The 15,433-nt window shown below is 43.8% G+C and overlaps 1 protein-coding gene across 3 annotated transcripts in view; it reads right to left on the minus strand.

The window, feature by feature from the left end:
* Positions 1 to 410: 410 nt before the first annotated feature.
* Positions 411 to 15,433, minus strand: part of Amfr (autocrine motility factor receptor) — a 40,055-nt gene continuing 25,032 nt past the window's right edge. For all 3 annotated transcript variants that reach the window (XM_031340876.1, XM_031340878.1, XM_031340877.1), the window contains exons 8-14: positions 14,688 to 14,798; positions 12,866 to 13,056; positions 9,660 to 9,763; positions 4,674 to 4,808; positions 3,408 to 3,491; positions 2,702 to 2,886; positions 411 to 1,931 (exon numbers count right to left, since the gene is read on the minus strand). In XM_031340876.1, the coding sequence (XP_031196736.1) occupies positions 1,784 to 1,931; positions 2,702 to 2,886; positions 3,408 to 3,491; positions 4,674 to 4,808; positions 9,660 to 9,763; positions 12,866 to 13,056; positions 14,688 to 14,798 (958 nt within the window). In that variant the 3' untranslated portion in view covers positions 411 to 1,783. The remainder of the gene's footprint in view (positions 1,932 to 2,701; positions 2,887 to 3,407; positions 3,492 to 4,673; positions 4,809 to 9,659; positions 9,764 to 12,865; positions 13,057 to 14,687; positions 14,799 to 15,433) is intronic.

Here is a 15,433-nt window from a genome sequence, read left to right on the forward strand (position 1 = left end):
ACTCTCCAGATTATTTCTCTACCAGCTTCCTGTTGACCCAACCCATATACAGAGGGAGCAAACCAAGCATAAACTCTGGACTTTTCTCCCTGGGCCATCTTAAGCCATATTAAGGCACTTCCATTTACATCTGTCCAATATTCTACAATGTTTCTAGACCCTCTGAAACGGACTGCAAGCGGTTTCCACCTTCCCACATCTGAAATGGAAGAACAGTGGACTTAGCTTCCCCTTCCTTTTCATATGCAGCATGGAGAGGTGTCAGACAAAGACAAGGGCAATGCTGTCGCCTCCAAGTCAAACACAGGAGAAACAAGGCCTCACCCAGTTCAACAGGATCATACAACACCCCAACCCAAACAGGACACACAAGAGCAGCGTGGGAGTCCAGCGGCCCCCACACAACACACTACAAGAGATTGGTTTTTATTATTGTTGCTTTACAATGAAAACAAATTGCTATGCTCTCAGCAAAACAAAAAACAAAACAAAAAACCCACAGGAATTTAACTAACAGCAGTTCAAAGTAAGGCTTTTGAAAGATTTATTGAAATAAATTATCTTCACCTATTCGCCTGTTATCCTTTTCTCAGTTACTTGTCAACATTCTAAAAACTTTCAGGTATGTAAAATACATTTAACTTTGCCAATAATTTTAGATAATACTGGATTTTTCCCAAAAGGACTACCATAAAACTATGTTTTGAAACATTAAAAAAAAACTTAATCCAATGGGACATAAAACTATGTAACCTATGATTGCATGTTTCAAATCCTTAAATACATGGAGAATTTGAGAAGATCTGGGACCAAGACTGCTTGAGGCATGTGGATTATTCAACAGCCTCTGTTTCTGTTTAATGAGACCCACAGGAACAAAAGCAGGAAAATGAAGGGCTCCTGAGAGAGATATGAAAGGTATTTCTTCAGCAATGTCCTCCAAGACATCCCAGCCTTGCAGGACCCATGCCCTTTTCCAAGGATCAAACCCATGTTTAGCATAGCTTAACTGGGTTGACCAAGGAACTAAAATCATAACCAAAGCTTGCTACTCAACCCCTCCCCATGCCTAAATTAAGCAGGGAGTGGAAAGAAAGAGGTGGCGGCCATGGGGGCAAGCTTATGTGATGCAAGAGCACCAGAGCAAACGAAAGTGAAGCTGGCTGTGGATTGGGGCTCAGATTGGTCCTGAATGTAAAGGGCAGAAAAGGGTCTCCTCATTCGGTAGCCCTGAGCTTTCTCTTTCTACTCCAGGTACCAAACCAGTTCTTTCTACATGATGTCCTGCTGGTCTGGAAGTCTAGGAGTATGTGGGACTGGCCTCTGGAACACAGGATGTTTCCTCCCTAAGCACAGCATTTAATAGTAGGAAACTGCCATGGTGTAGAGCCAGGCTCCTGCTGCACACCTTCTGACTGCTGTTATGCACCCTCCCCAGGATCCAGCTCTGGTGCTAAAACACCCAACATCTACTGTGGCTTATATCAAAACAGAAATTCAAAGTGCCCACTTCCTTTTGCTTGTCCCCTACTCCCAACAAGTCCAGTCAACACCAGAAGAGGCCATGCCTAGAGTTAAAATGTGCAGTGTTTCTAAGGGGAAGAGAAATGTCACATAGAAAGTATTACAAAGGATTAAATTTGTCAGCTGTCCACACACTATTAAGACCACATGCTTTATGCAGCAGCAATGCAGTCGCAGGTCTCCACACAGCAGGCAAAACTGGGACAGGCCTCTTCCGGTAGGTAGGGCTGGGCAGGAGGCTGAGGAAGGTAAGGAAGCACTAGGTTGTCCGTTGCCTCTGAAGTCTCCGCTCAGCAGCGGCTGCCAGCATCCTTCGGCGCAGGGTCATGGGGTCAGAGGATGTGCCTTCAGAAGGGAGGAGTCTCTCTGAGGCCCCATCATCTTCAGAACTTTTGTTTAAGAACCGCCTATAAAAAATAAAGCCACAAGAGAGAGAAGGATGGGAAACGGGAAGACTGAAGAACGCTGCTGGTCTCAGGTTCCCCTTCTCCACAAGCGCCTTCACAAAGCTGTTACTCAAGATCATCCCTTGATAAAAACAGCCTTGTCCATGGGCAGCTCAGTAGCAGGGCACTTGCTCAGAATATGTAAGGCCCTGTACTCAACCCAAAACTATAAAAGGAAAGGAAGAGAGAAAGAAAGAAGAGCCAAGAAAGGTGAACAGGGAAGAAGCCAGGTGGGAAGGACAGCACAGACTCCTCCATGGATGAACCTAATTCCCAGGGAGAGGGCTATCCAATAACAGTTCAACTTTCTCTCCTCTGCCTACCTCCCTCCCACAAACAGTACTGGGTCTTCTAACAACAGGCCTGTACAAGGCCCACAACCCACCTGGGAGAACTGAAATAAGATTCTACCCACCCCAAGAACAGTACATGCTCCAGCTACCACCAACTGCAGGGGGCTCATGGAACACAGGTGCTTTTTTGTTCATATGCTGGCCCAAGGAAGAGTGGTCAAGAGGACTCTTCAAGGCAGACCTCCCCCAGGTCCCGGCAGGATTAACCACCCTAGGTATCAGTTTCTTTCCTGTGTCTGTCACATGGGTTAACAGTGTTCCTCCTCAGAGCCAAGGGGAAGAAAGACAATTTATGTATAGGGCTGAGACATGTTGGCACCCAGCTGCCATCTGCCCTGTAACTTATGTGTGCCAACCAGGGCTGGAGAATCAACTCACTTTCGAGCCTGCTGCAGGAGGTCATCCTTACGCTGGACTAACATGCGCTGTCTCTCATCAGCAGACTTGGAGAAGCGGCTCCCACGGGCCTCAAAGTCTTCCACCTCGATGGGCTCTAGTTCTACCTCACTGAAGTCCAAGGTCTCCTCTAGGCGAGGACTGAGGTCCAGTGGAACACGCTCCGTCTGGACAGAGAGGCAGCTGTTAACACAGACAGGCCTTTGCCTCCCAGGCAGTTTCCTTCCCTTGCCAGTGCACCCCTACACAAGCGTTTGCTGGCACGTCAGCCAGACAGGAAGCAGAAACAGGAGTCCTGGGCTCTGAGAAGGCATACTACCAGGGCCTGCTCCAATTATAAATGGGATACGAAAAACTTGACTCTAACAGTGGGGCCTAGCAGGCAAAAGTAAGTTACTAGTGGTAGTAAGCCTTCCAAGGCAATAACCTGCTCCTGTCTCTGCCTTGCTCACTGCTTTCTAGCCTGTGATGATGAAATTTCCTCCATCACAAGATCTGGTCACCATGAACTCAATTATCCTACCATACTTCCCGAATGTGACAGACTGAAACTCTCTCCAACTATCAACCAAGATAAACAGTTCTCCCTTTAAGGTGTTGTGTTGCAGCCAAAGGCAAGGTGACTGTAACTAATGCACAGGAGCACTCTGGACTTCTACAGCCCACAGCTCCTAGAAGCTGAGCTGACCTGGACAGAGGCTTCTCCCTCCTCCATGTCAGGGCCGGGCCTTTCCACTGGACTGTTCAGTGCAGGCCTCAGGCTATCCGACCGCTGAAAGAAAGCATAGCAGTTGTTCAGAATGGGGTAACAGGGTGACAGTTCTCAACACAGCTCAAAACCTGAAAGGTGAGACAAAGGACTTGGAGGCCCACATAAGAGTTCCATGTCTGAGAGTAGTTAGCAGATGGCTCCACATTCAGGTTCCTGTTCAATACAGCGATTGCACAACAAAAGCAATGGCAAAGGTCAACTGCACTGAGTAAACATTGTTCATGGTTTTCTCAGTAACCTTCCTAAAGTGCTCTGAAGTAGGCACTTCAATCAAGTCTCCAGGCTAGAGCTGTTCTGGGTCCTCCCTACAGAATATATCCCTTCAGGTCTGAGCGCCTTCATGTCTGCTGGCTGGTTTATGTGTTTCATTGACAACCCCTTCTGGCTATGTGAGGCAACTCTGCCACCTCCAAAGGCAGCTAACAGTCAGGTCAGATGGCTGAGACCCAAGGAACCATATAGCTAGCACCTTAGCCCAGCTGTCTCCAAAGAGCTTCATCTTTTTTAATTTTATTGATACATCTCTGGCCGCTTATAGACTGCACACAGGAACTTTTGGTAGATGATTATCTGGCCTTCTATTAAGTTCCTAAGTATTACTGAAGGCTTCCCTGTTGCTCTTTTTGTACCTCTCTCAGAGGCCGAATGATAAGGCACAAACTCTGGCCTTTTTAATGAAGTCCAAAGTCCAAGCCTCAGAGAGATGTGAACTGTCACTAACATACCACATGATGTACAACCAGCCTTCTCTTGGAGTGCCAGGATCCATAAACCATAGCCCCATGTTCACTCCTCTCTACTTCTACAAATAGTGTTTTACTGGACCACAGTATTGCTCATCCACATACGCACTGCCAATGGCTGCTTCAGTTGCAACGCACTGTGGAACAGCAGAGCCTAAACAGTCACTCTTTGCTCTTCACAAAAATAGATGTCACCTTTTGACAGGAGCCAATGGCATCCCCTTACAGACCTGCAGCAAGGGAAGGCTGATTTGGGGTATGTTTCTGCATAAAAAATACTAGAATTATCTGTATTTACCTTAGGATGATCTGTTCTCATGTAAAATTTGAATAAAATGAAATTTTTATAAACCCTTTCTCAAATCATAAATAATATTTACGTGTTAGGACTAAACCTTTGAAAAAAATACATTTGTTAGGTATAAAGCCCCAATCTTACCTGAGTGGGGAAAGGAACTTGAATCCGTCCTTCTAAGATGTTATCTGTTGTTATTTCCACGGAGCGTGTCATCTGGAGGTCCTGGAGCACAAGGTGGTATGGGACCTGGGGGAACATCTCCTGGATCTGATGAGCCTAGACACATACAAAGAACCCCCAGCGAAGGTCACTCTCAGCAGATTCGAGGGTCAGTATGCATGGATGGCAGGCCCTGGACACAGAGGTTGGCATCATATCTTGAAAGCACAGGTAAAGACCACTTTGGCTCAGCAGATCACCTGCACACAGCTTTCTTTTTATTGTTGTAGGGTACCAGACCTCTGGGATACCAGCAATTTCAAAGTAAAGGGCAGACAGAAATCTAGTGGGATATCTCAAGGAAGGGTCAAGTAGTACCTTCTGGTTTTGAAAGGGATCATTTTAAAGATTTACTTATGATTACTTTACTTGTGCCAGTATTTATCCTACACTAAAGGGATCCTTTTAAAGTAAAGTGTTCACACAGTGCATGTGTAGTATTCATATCCATTGTGCCAAGTGAAAGAACCTGATGTGAAAGCCAGACTGGGATCCTATTAGATGACATGTGGAAAAGGGCAAGTAGAGGGCGAGTGGAGCAATGCATAATAAGGTGGGAGTGCTGCTAGGGAGCCCTTGTCTAGCACTCAGTAGGCCCAGGGATGAAAACTGACTTCCAAAGGGCCTTGGAACCACAGAGAGGAGGGCTGGAGCCACTCTGACTCTTGTTAGCTTAAGTCTACACAGCTATGTAAGCTAAACTTGAGATTAACCAGAGCACATTTTTACTGTACACAAATTATACTGCAACTTTAAAAATATAATTAAAGAATGTAAATTTTTAAATAAAATATTCACATGCAAAATTCTAAAATATATTTTTTTAATTTATAAAAGTCAATTTTTAGCCAGGCATGGTAACATGCCACTATAACCCTAGCACTCAGAGGCAGACACAGGAAGATCTACAAGTTCAATACCAACCTAGGTACATAGTAGGATTATGAAAACATCTAATACTGCCTCAATACTACAATTTTCAAACCATGCTCTAGATCCATCTCAGCACGCACTTAGTGGTTCAGGCATGTGTGAACAGGATAAATACACAAATTTCCATCCACACTTCCATCCAAGCATCTCAAACCTTGTGTGAGTGGGTGTGTGCACGTCATGCACACACGTGCGCATGAACATATGAATGCGTTTTTACATATAAACATATTTTTTATAAATGCTTATACTCTAGGTTTCTATTGTGGAAAAAATCTCCATAATTTACAGAGTGAGAGAGAAAAGAGGGAGGGAAGGAACAGGAAAGACAACTGCCTTGGAGTACAAGAAAGTACAACTGGGTGTCAGTTTCAAAGGAGCACAGCATCACAAACTGCACTCGACGGCTTGTGTCTCAGCACTGCAACTGAGCAGAGCTTTGCTGAGTCACTAGGGGAGACGATGGCAAGTTTTCAGTGCCCAGAGGGCCCGAGGTTCTACATCACTGGAAACCCCTTGCTGTTTGTGGAGTGGAAGGAACATTTTTACCCCAATCAAACCAAAGCAAAGTGGGAAGAGTCTCTACAAGCAGATGGAATTCTTCTCTCCTCACCTAGTTCTCCATGTCAATTGAGGAAAAGAAAAAGGAAAACAGAACTGGTTCATTTTATTGGACTTTCTATCATAAATCTTTCTACCAGAAAAATCCAGTCAGTTAAATATTGGATTTTAACTAAAAATGCATAGTTCCAGTAAATTAGTTGTGCTAAAAATTAGTTTATTTCAGACCATTCAACTAATTAAAAAGCTGATAGGGCCTGCCTAAGATTTTAAACCAACCCCCTCTCAGGAAGCTCACACTTCCTGGAATGTAGCTACTGCAGGCCAGAGTCTGCCAAGAGACCTCCAGCGCGCTTCCATTCCAGAGCACCCATGTCTACCATGGTGATGATGTCAGAGGAAGGAGCAAGGGGGAGACAGCAGGAGCAATATTTCTTCTATTTTCTATGTTTGCTGTTATCAAAAAACACTTCTATCCTGTCTTTTTATCCCCAGCTTTTTCCCTTAACACACTGGCCTCACTTGTCTGCACAGGGCAACAAGGGCCAGAATCACCACTGCTTTAAGGCAGAGCACTATTCTACCACATGCACGTTACCTTTCCTCTCTTTCTCTCATTCAAATTACTCCTACCTCTGGCCTACTGTAAGCCAATCAATCTTTTCTTTTTCACCCAAATCCCAAACACTGTTTTCAGCTCTATCCACCCCTCCTTCTATCAGTAAAGCCCTCTTCCCTTCTCTATTTCTACCCTACCCTCTACCTGAAGGGTGTTACCCTTGCGTCAGTATTACTACAGGTTTTGTACCTTCAACTTCTACTTCTCCAAAGATCATTCCTAGTCACACATTCTTCACTAAAAAAACCCAACCCATTGCTGTGCTCTCTAATCCCAAGACTCAGAAGGCTGAGGCAGAAGGATCATGAGTTCAAGCCAATCTGGACTAGAGAACCTATCTCCAAAATTAGGGAGACAAGGGCCAGGGGGTAGTATAGTAGCGAAACACTTGCCTAGCGGGCACAAGGCCCTAGGCTTAGTGTCTAGCACACAGAAAGATGGAGGAGAGACAAGAAGGGAACAGAGACAGAGGGGAGGGAAGAAGAAGCCCTTATATGTAATACCCAGGATTAAGTCCCAGGAGCTCCAGCAAGGAGGGAGAGAGGAAGGGATGAAAAAGAAAAGAATTTCTTTGACAAACAAAAAGTAAGGTAGCCAGGAATCTTGGCTAGGGTTTTTATTGCTGTGAACAGACACCATGACCACAGCAACTCTTACAAAGGAAATATTTAATTGCAGCTGGCCTACAATTTCAGAGGTTCAGTCCATTATCATCATGGTACAAAGCATGGCAGTGTGCAGGCAGACATGGTGCTGGAGAAGGATCTGGGAGTTCTACATCCAGATCAGCAGACAGCAGGAAGACAGAATGCCACCCTGGGCTTGGCTTGAGCCAAGACCTCAAAGCCTACCCCAGTGACACACTTCTTCCAACAAGTACACATATACTCCAACAAGATCATACCTCCTAATGTCATTCCCTATGGGCCTACTGGGGACATTTTCATTCAGACCACCACATCAGGCATGGTGGTTCACACTTTTAATCCCAGAAGAGGCAAGCTGATGTCTGTGACAGTTCCTCCTAACTTGACTTAAAGATTTAATGCAATCTCAGTCAAAATCCCAGCAAGCTATTTTATAGATATGGACAAAGTGATTCTAAAGGTATATGGGAAAACTTATAGCTAAGGTAGTCAGCATACCATAAAGAAAAAGAGGAAGGCTGGAAGACATGCCATGGGACTTCAAGACTATATGCTAAAGAAATGGAGGCGGGACTGGAGAAGTGGCTCAGCACTTAGGAACACATTACATTTCTAGAAGGACCTGAGTTCAATTCCCAGCTTCCATGTCAGATAGCTCACAACTGCTTATAAGCCCAACTTCAAAGGATCCGACACTTTTGGCTTCCATGGATAGCCCCCACACATATACACATGATTAAAAATAAAATAAATCTTATTTTTTTATAAAAATATGAGCAAATGAAATATTATATATCCAGATAATGACATATAATTCAGTGTTCAAAAAAAAATGAGCTATTAATCCATGATAAGGCTTGGGGGAATCCTATATATGAATTAGCAGGTCAAATCCAACTTGTCCGACATTCCAGAAAAACAAAGCTACAGAGATGGATGAGGGAGAGCATATGGCATTTTTAGGGCAGTGAAAAATACTCTGAATGGTACTGTAATGGTGACTTTATCTTACTAAGCATTCACACAAACTTACACGTAGCAGAGGGGTGTGTGAGAAATCTCTGTTCTGTCCCCTTAAATTTGCTATGGCCCTCAATCTGCTCCAACAAGGTGCCCTGCCCAAGTTCCCAGTACAACCCCACCCACAGCCTGAGCAACTGTTTCTGCTCTTTTCTTCCTATAGATCAACAACCATCTTGCCAACCTTTGAGCTTATGTACAAACCACCCTTCCTGAGAAGACTCACGTCTGCCTTGATGGCACCGCAATTGCTGAGCTGAGTGCAGTCCACTCACAGGCACAGACTTTTAGCACATTTCTTTTTTCAGTAGAGAACTTAAGGTTGGCCAGGTTTGGTGGCACATACCTTCAGTTCCAACCCTCAGGAGGAAGAGGCAGACAGGCCTGTTCTACATAGAATTCCATGTTAGACAGAACCCTATCCCAAAAACCAAATACACAGCTTCAGAAAAATACCAAAACAAATAGTATTTGGACAATTTCCTTGAGCCAACAGCATGCCTCAAAGTTACAAGGTGCAGAGACAAGCACAAGCACACACACACACACACACACACACACACACACACTTTGGAGGCAAAGGAACAAAAAAATATATTTGATAGTTCTTATACAATTTTTTGCATTGTTCACTCTTGTCAATAATTCCTTCTGAATGTTTCCTTAAATCAAGAGTCTCAGTGTAGGCTTAGGCCACAGTCAGGTAAACCTAGTGTTGAGCACTGCCACAGGTGAAACAAAAGCAAGCTCCTGACTAGTCTCAGCTGCCTGCCTTAATACCTAAGCACTCACTAGTCAGCACCAGCTTATTAGCTCATTGTGCCAAAGACATAGCAAGTATAAAGCTCAGTGGTAGCATGCTTAGCAAACGCTAGGCCCTGGATTTAATCTTTTGTATAAGAGAGGGAGGGAAGAGCAGAGAGGAGAGACAAAGAAGAAAGGGGTAAACAGAGAGAAATGGAAGTGGCCCCTGAAAACTTGGCTGTGCCACTAGGGAAGAGAGAAACCAACAAGGTCATGCACACTACCCACAGCACACTATCCACAGCACACTATCACACGTCCCAGAGCTCTTCTTCCTGACCACTCACTCACTAGCTCTAATCTTAAGCAGTTAGCAGTTCTTACCATGGCATTTAGCTGTGAGTTGCTTGCCTGTGTGATGCCAAGAATGTTGGTAGTGTGCATCACTTCAACTGAAAAACTTGGCAGCCAGCTTGCAATCCGGGACCCTAAGACAAATCAGAGTTCAACACAAGAATTAATGCCCTGGTCCCTGCCCCATTGTCATCTGTGTATCCAGACACTCTACTAACAGCCGCTATTCACTGAGGGCTGTCTTTATGCTAGGACTTTTTTTGCCAAGTGTTTTCTCCAGATTAGTTCATTCTGTCCTCACTAGAACCTACACGTGCTTTCCAATCCTCTGAGATATGACTCTGGCCCCAACCTTGGTCTTTGGTCCTCGAGGCACTAAGAAGTTAGGGAACACATCCAAGATCACACAGGTTAATGACATGGCAGAATGTGAAGCCAAACAGCCATTCCACCTGCAATCCCTTCTCTCATTAAGGGTTCCCATGACTCTGGAACTGCTATAACAGCTCAGTTTCACTCCTCTCTTATAACTAGCACAAATTGTCCCTCATGTGGATGAGTCATTTTCATGATTGCCTTCATGAAGTACTTTATACTTAATATAATTTAAAGATTTAGCCCTAGTCTGGGCATTGTGGTAAATGCCTTTTTAAAATAGGTATATGGGTGTTCCCTTACCCATTCAGGAGAAGTACACATACCATTCCCTACTCATTTGGGAAACAGAGGCAGAAGGATCTCTGTGAATTCAAGGTCAGCCTGGTCAACATAGTGAACCTCAAGCCAGCAAGAGCTACACAATGAAATGTGTAGTCTTGGGGGATGGGGGATTACCTTAGTTTTCAGATTAAAAATTCTTTTTCAAAGAGTTCTCCAATATAGGTTTGTGGAGTGATATAATCATTGGTAGTTATGGTTTCTGTCATTTTAGGATCAAAATACAAAGCCATCATGTGCAACTAAAAAACAATTCATTATCAAGCTTCATGTGCAGGGGTCATACTGCTTTACAACCAAGTAGCAGCATGGGATACAAGGGGTCCTGCCAAATAAAATGCACTTAGAATAAAATGGATGTTTTGTTCAAGAGCACACAAGGGACAAAGTGACTGACTACAGTTGTAGTAATAGCAATTATAAAAACCAGGCTCTATCTCCAAGATCTGCTAACACATTTCAGAAGCTGTACCAAGTAAGCCAAGTCTAGTGGTGCAGGTCTGTAATCCTAGATACTTGGGAGGCTCAGACAAGAGAATTAAAAAGTGAAAAGCCAGCCTGAGAAGCATCATGAGACCCTGTCTCAAACAGAAAACAGAAAGGGGCTGGAAATATACAGCTCAGTGGTAAGGGGCTTGACTAGCACGTTGAGGCACACATGAAAGAGTTCAACCCAGCACTGAGAGAGAAGAAACTTGTGCTTGGTTGTAGGGAATCTCTTATGTCTGTCTGGAAGCTCTGCCTGTCAAAAAAGCTGATTGGCTGCAGCTGAGGCAGGAAATTTCATGGGAAGCAAGGATTCTGGGACAGAGCCAGGCATGACGGATTCGCCCCAGAAACATGGGAGAGGGCCAGAGGTAACCAGCCACATGGTAGAACTTAGAATAGAATTACGGGATGATTAATACACGAGCCAGCTGGGGGACAGCCGAAGCCTATGGCCACAGCACTTGTAAATACAATTTGAGTCTCAGAGTCCTTATTCCAGGAGCTTGGAGCTGAGAGGAAACACCCCAATTTTATGCTTGGTACAGTTCTCTTTATGAGTCAGGGTCTCACCATATAACCCCATCTAGTCTGGAACTCTCTATGTAGACCAGGCTGGCCTGCAACTTACAGAGATCTGCCTGCCTCTGCCTCCCATGTGCTGGGAGTAAAGGTCTGTGCTCTACTACCTTTATTAACAACAGAACCAAGCCAGCTCCTTGAACCCCTTCAGACACTGGCCTCTACTCCCCCTGAGCCTCTCAGTACTACACCAATACTCTTACTACATTTCACCCTCAGAGTCTGAACAGCACTTCTAAGAAAACTCCAGAGCAGGAATTCACATAACACAAGGCACTGGAGTTGATGGGCTCAAAATCCACTGGGTGATGTGACTCAAGAAAGATGATCAGTCCCCATATAATACCCATATAATACCCATATAATACCCATACAGAATCCAAGCTACAGGAACAGCCATGCTTTAGGAAGAAAGCAACAGGGCTCCAGGTCAGATTCCACCTATGGTATTCCCTGAGAAGACACTCAAGGAACCTTTGCCATATGTTTATATAACACACCAACACAACCAAGTTTTAGCAAAGGCTAACTATTAAACTGGTTACCTGGGTTCCTTTAAAACACACTTAATTCAGTTCTACTACTTCCACTTCCCCCCCTTCCCGATAGACAGGGTTTCTGTGTAACCCTGGCTGTCCTGAAAATCACTCTGTAGACAGGCTGGCCTTGAACTCATGAAGATCAACTGCCTCTGCCTCCCGAGTACTAGAATTAAAGGTGTGCACCACCAACCACCTCACCCAACTTATTAATGTCACAGAATAACCCCTCAGTTCCACCTACTCATCCATCTACCCCAAACACTTTTGAAACTGAGGTATAAGGCAGATGCGGTGGTTACAAGCCTGCAAATGTAACTCTAGAGAGACTAAGGCACAACAACCCTAAATTCAAGGCCAGTCTGAGATACACAGGAAAAAAAAACCTGTATTAAAACTAAATAAAGAGTCAGGCGGTGGTGGCACATGCCTTTAATCCCAGCACTTGGGAGGCAGAGGCAGATGGATTTCTGAGTTCGAGGCCAGCCTGGTCTACAGAGTGAGTTCCAGGACAGCCAGGGCTACACAGAGAAACCCTGCTCGAAAAACAAACAAACAAACAAAAAACCAACTAAATAAAGTTAAAATGTAATACTAAGGATGGCAAGATAACCCAGCAAGTGAAGGTTCTTGATCCTAAGCCTAATAAGCCAGTTAGTCCCTAGAATCCATGATACAAGAATAGAACCAACATTCCCAAATTGCCCTCTGACCTCCACAGGGATACCATGTAGTATACGTACACATGTACTACAAACATAACCACACAGAATAAATGAATTTAGTAAAAGGTAGCAAAAAATATTTTTAAGTACTAGTAAACTTGTCTATACAGGGCAGTTTACAATCCTAACAATATCACTTTAAGAAAGAAAGCCATATTGATAGTTGTAGAAGTTGGAGTCATTTTACCATCGAAGTGGAAGAAGTGATTGTGCTGGTTCAAGCGAGGCCTGCCTTCTGCAGCTGCTACAGGAACCAAGTTCTCGTCCAAGTTCTCTCCTTGATGGTCTTCCCTGGCACGACTGCCATCAGCAATATTAAGAGACATTCTGCATGTTGGACAAGAGGTGTCTTGTTCTAGCCAAGAACGAAGGCAGGAGCTAACAAAGAGTTCAAAGGAACAGATAGAACATATTCAACTGCTCGTCAGCATATTTTGTGAGAAATCACCAGAATTACTGTTTTTCTCATTTCACTTTACTTTTATTTACTACTAGCCAGATGTAAATGCTGACAAATACTTGTGGCTACCACCCTCTAATGCAAAGACAACTACCATCTCTTGGTTATAGTCCCTTCTCCATCACTTCCTGGCCTGGCTTCTCATCTCCAGCTCCATGCAGCCACCTCAGAATCCACGTGGCTCACTCACTCGGCATTCGGCCTCTTCCATCCTTGAGTGACCTGTCGTTTTACTACCATAGCTACTGACCAATATGGTTATAACCATGGCCTTTTCTTCAGAACACTGGCTCTGTAGATCTAATTCTCACCTCTCTATCCAGCACTTCATTTAAAATCCTTCAATGTGTCCTGCCCATCCAGCAGCCCTCCAGCCCTGCCTATGTCTCCTCCATTGGCAAATATATTCCTTCCTCCACCATGAGTCTCATGCTGGCTTCTATCTGGTTCCATCAACACACCAACTTTCTCCTCTTCTAGAGCTGCTCCTTGTGCCTCCCATTTTACACCCTCCCGACCTGCTTTTCCTTCAAAGACTTCACTTCCACTAAAAGTCACTTCTTCATAATCTGAATCAGATTCCTTTGCTCTTAAGAGTCCTGTTTCTTTCTTTCTCTTTCCTTCTTTCTCTTTCTTTTTCTTTTTTTTTTTTCTTTTCCTTTTTGTTTTTTCCTTTTTAGGTTTTCCTGTGTAGCCTTGGCTATTCTGGAACTCACTCTGTAGGTCAGACTGGCCTTGTACTCAGATTCCTCTGCCTTCTGAATGCTGGGATTAAAGGCATACACCAGCACGTCATGGTCCTGTTTCTCTAAAACATATAGGTCTATTTAGACTTGCACATTCTAAATGCGCTTGTTAATTCTTGTTCCACTCGTGAATGAGACTGTAAGCTCCACAAACCAAGACCTCATTTGTCATTTCCATTTGAGCCCAACAGCTCTACATAGTATCCTAACATAAAACTGTCTGTCAGGACATTTGTTAACTCTAGCTCCAAAGCCCTTCTGATATAAAAAAGGAAAAAACTAAAGGTCATAAGACTTAAAAAAATTTCAATAGTCAAAGGGTGGAAAGATAACTCTAAATCTATCAGTAGCAAAATACTAAACCCATGCACAAAATTATTTAGCTTAAATAGTCTTGATATCTCTGAAATCTGAGATGTTCTCTGATCTTGGAGATTTATGGAAGGGTCTAGCCTGTGATCTTTGCTAATGAATCACTTGATAGTTCTTGGTCTGGTTCCATTTCAACCCAGCTCTCTAGAACTTAAAATGGAGAAATTTTTGAAGAAAGCTAATAAATAGAAATTAAGTTGGCAAATATGGGTAAAGAACCATCTAAAGGCAAACAAAAAGCTCACAGGTAAAAAAACAAAACAAAACAAAACAAAACAAAAAACAAGCTAGGCACAAGCTCCAAGTAACATCAACAACAAGGCCAGGTTGAGGTACTGTTCTACTGCTGGTCTTATGTTCAAAGTCACAGAAAAAGCCCTCACAGTCCTGGGACAAAACCCACTCCCAAACACCCTGCACACAGCTCCTACTTGTGAAAAAGATGTCCACAGGGCAGTTTCCTTGCAGCTTGCATGGAGTCCCAGCAGATTGCACAGTCATCATTATTGACAGCTAGCTCCTCTGGAGTTGCAACTGCAAACCTGTAGAACACATAGCAGGCCCAAGAGGAACTCATCAATTTCACACACAGCCAAAGTACACCATATTATACACACAACCAGTACAATGGCACAATCACCAGCAAAAGTGATCAAGTGGAAAAAGTACTTTTATTCTTCATAGTTCTTAAAAAACCAAGTGAGAAATTCAGCACAAAACTGACTGCAGGAATGGTAGTACCTGTTAGTGACACATTGTTAGTGATACACTCAGGGCATTTATGGATATATCAGAGGAATCAGACCCCCAGAGATCCAAACTGCCCCTAAGAAGAAAAGAGTACCCACTAATCCTGCCCTTTCTGTTTTGGGTTAGCCTCAAGCTGGCAAGTTAGAGTGTCTTCAGTGAGTGAACCATGTCCATAAACATACATGTGTAAATTGTAATCAAGACACAGATGTCAGAAGACCCCAGGAGCTTCCACTCAGTAGCAGCAACAGACAATGACTAAAAATAAGAACCCTGTATCAGGCTGGAGAGATAGCTCAGGGGTTAAGAGCACCAACTGCTCTTCCAGAGGTCCTGAGTTCAATTCCCAGCAACCAAATGGTGGCTCACAACTATCTGTAATGGGATCTGATGCCCTCTTTTCATATACATAAAGTAAATAAATAAA

Source organism: Mastomys coucha, unplaced genomic scaffold (genome assembly GCF_008632895.1).
Source record: "Mastomys coucha isolate ucsf_1 unplaced genomic scaffold, UCSF_Mcou_1 pScaffold22, whole genome shotgun sequence".
Lineage (NCBI taxonomy): Eukaryota > Metazoa > Chordata > Mammalia > Rodentia > Muridae > Mastomys > Mastomys coucha.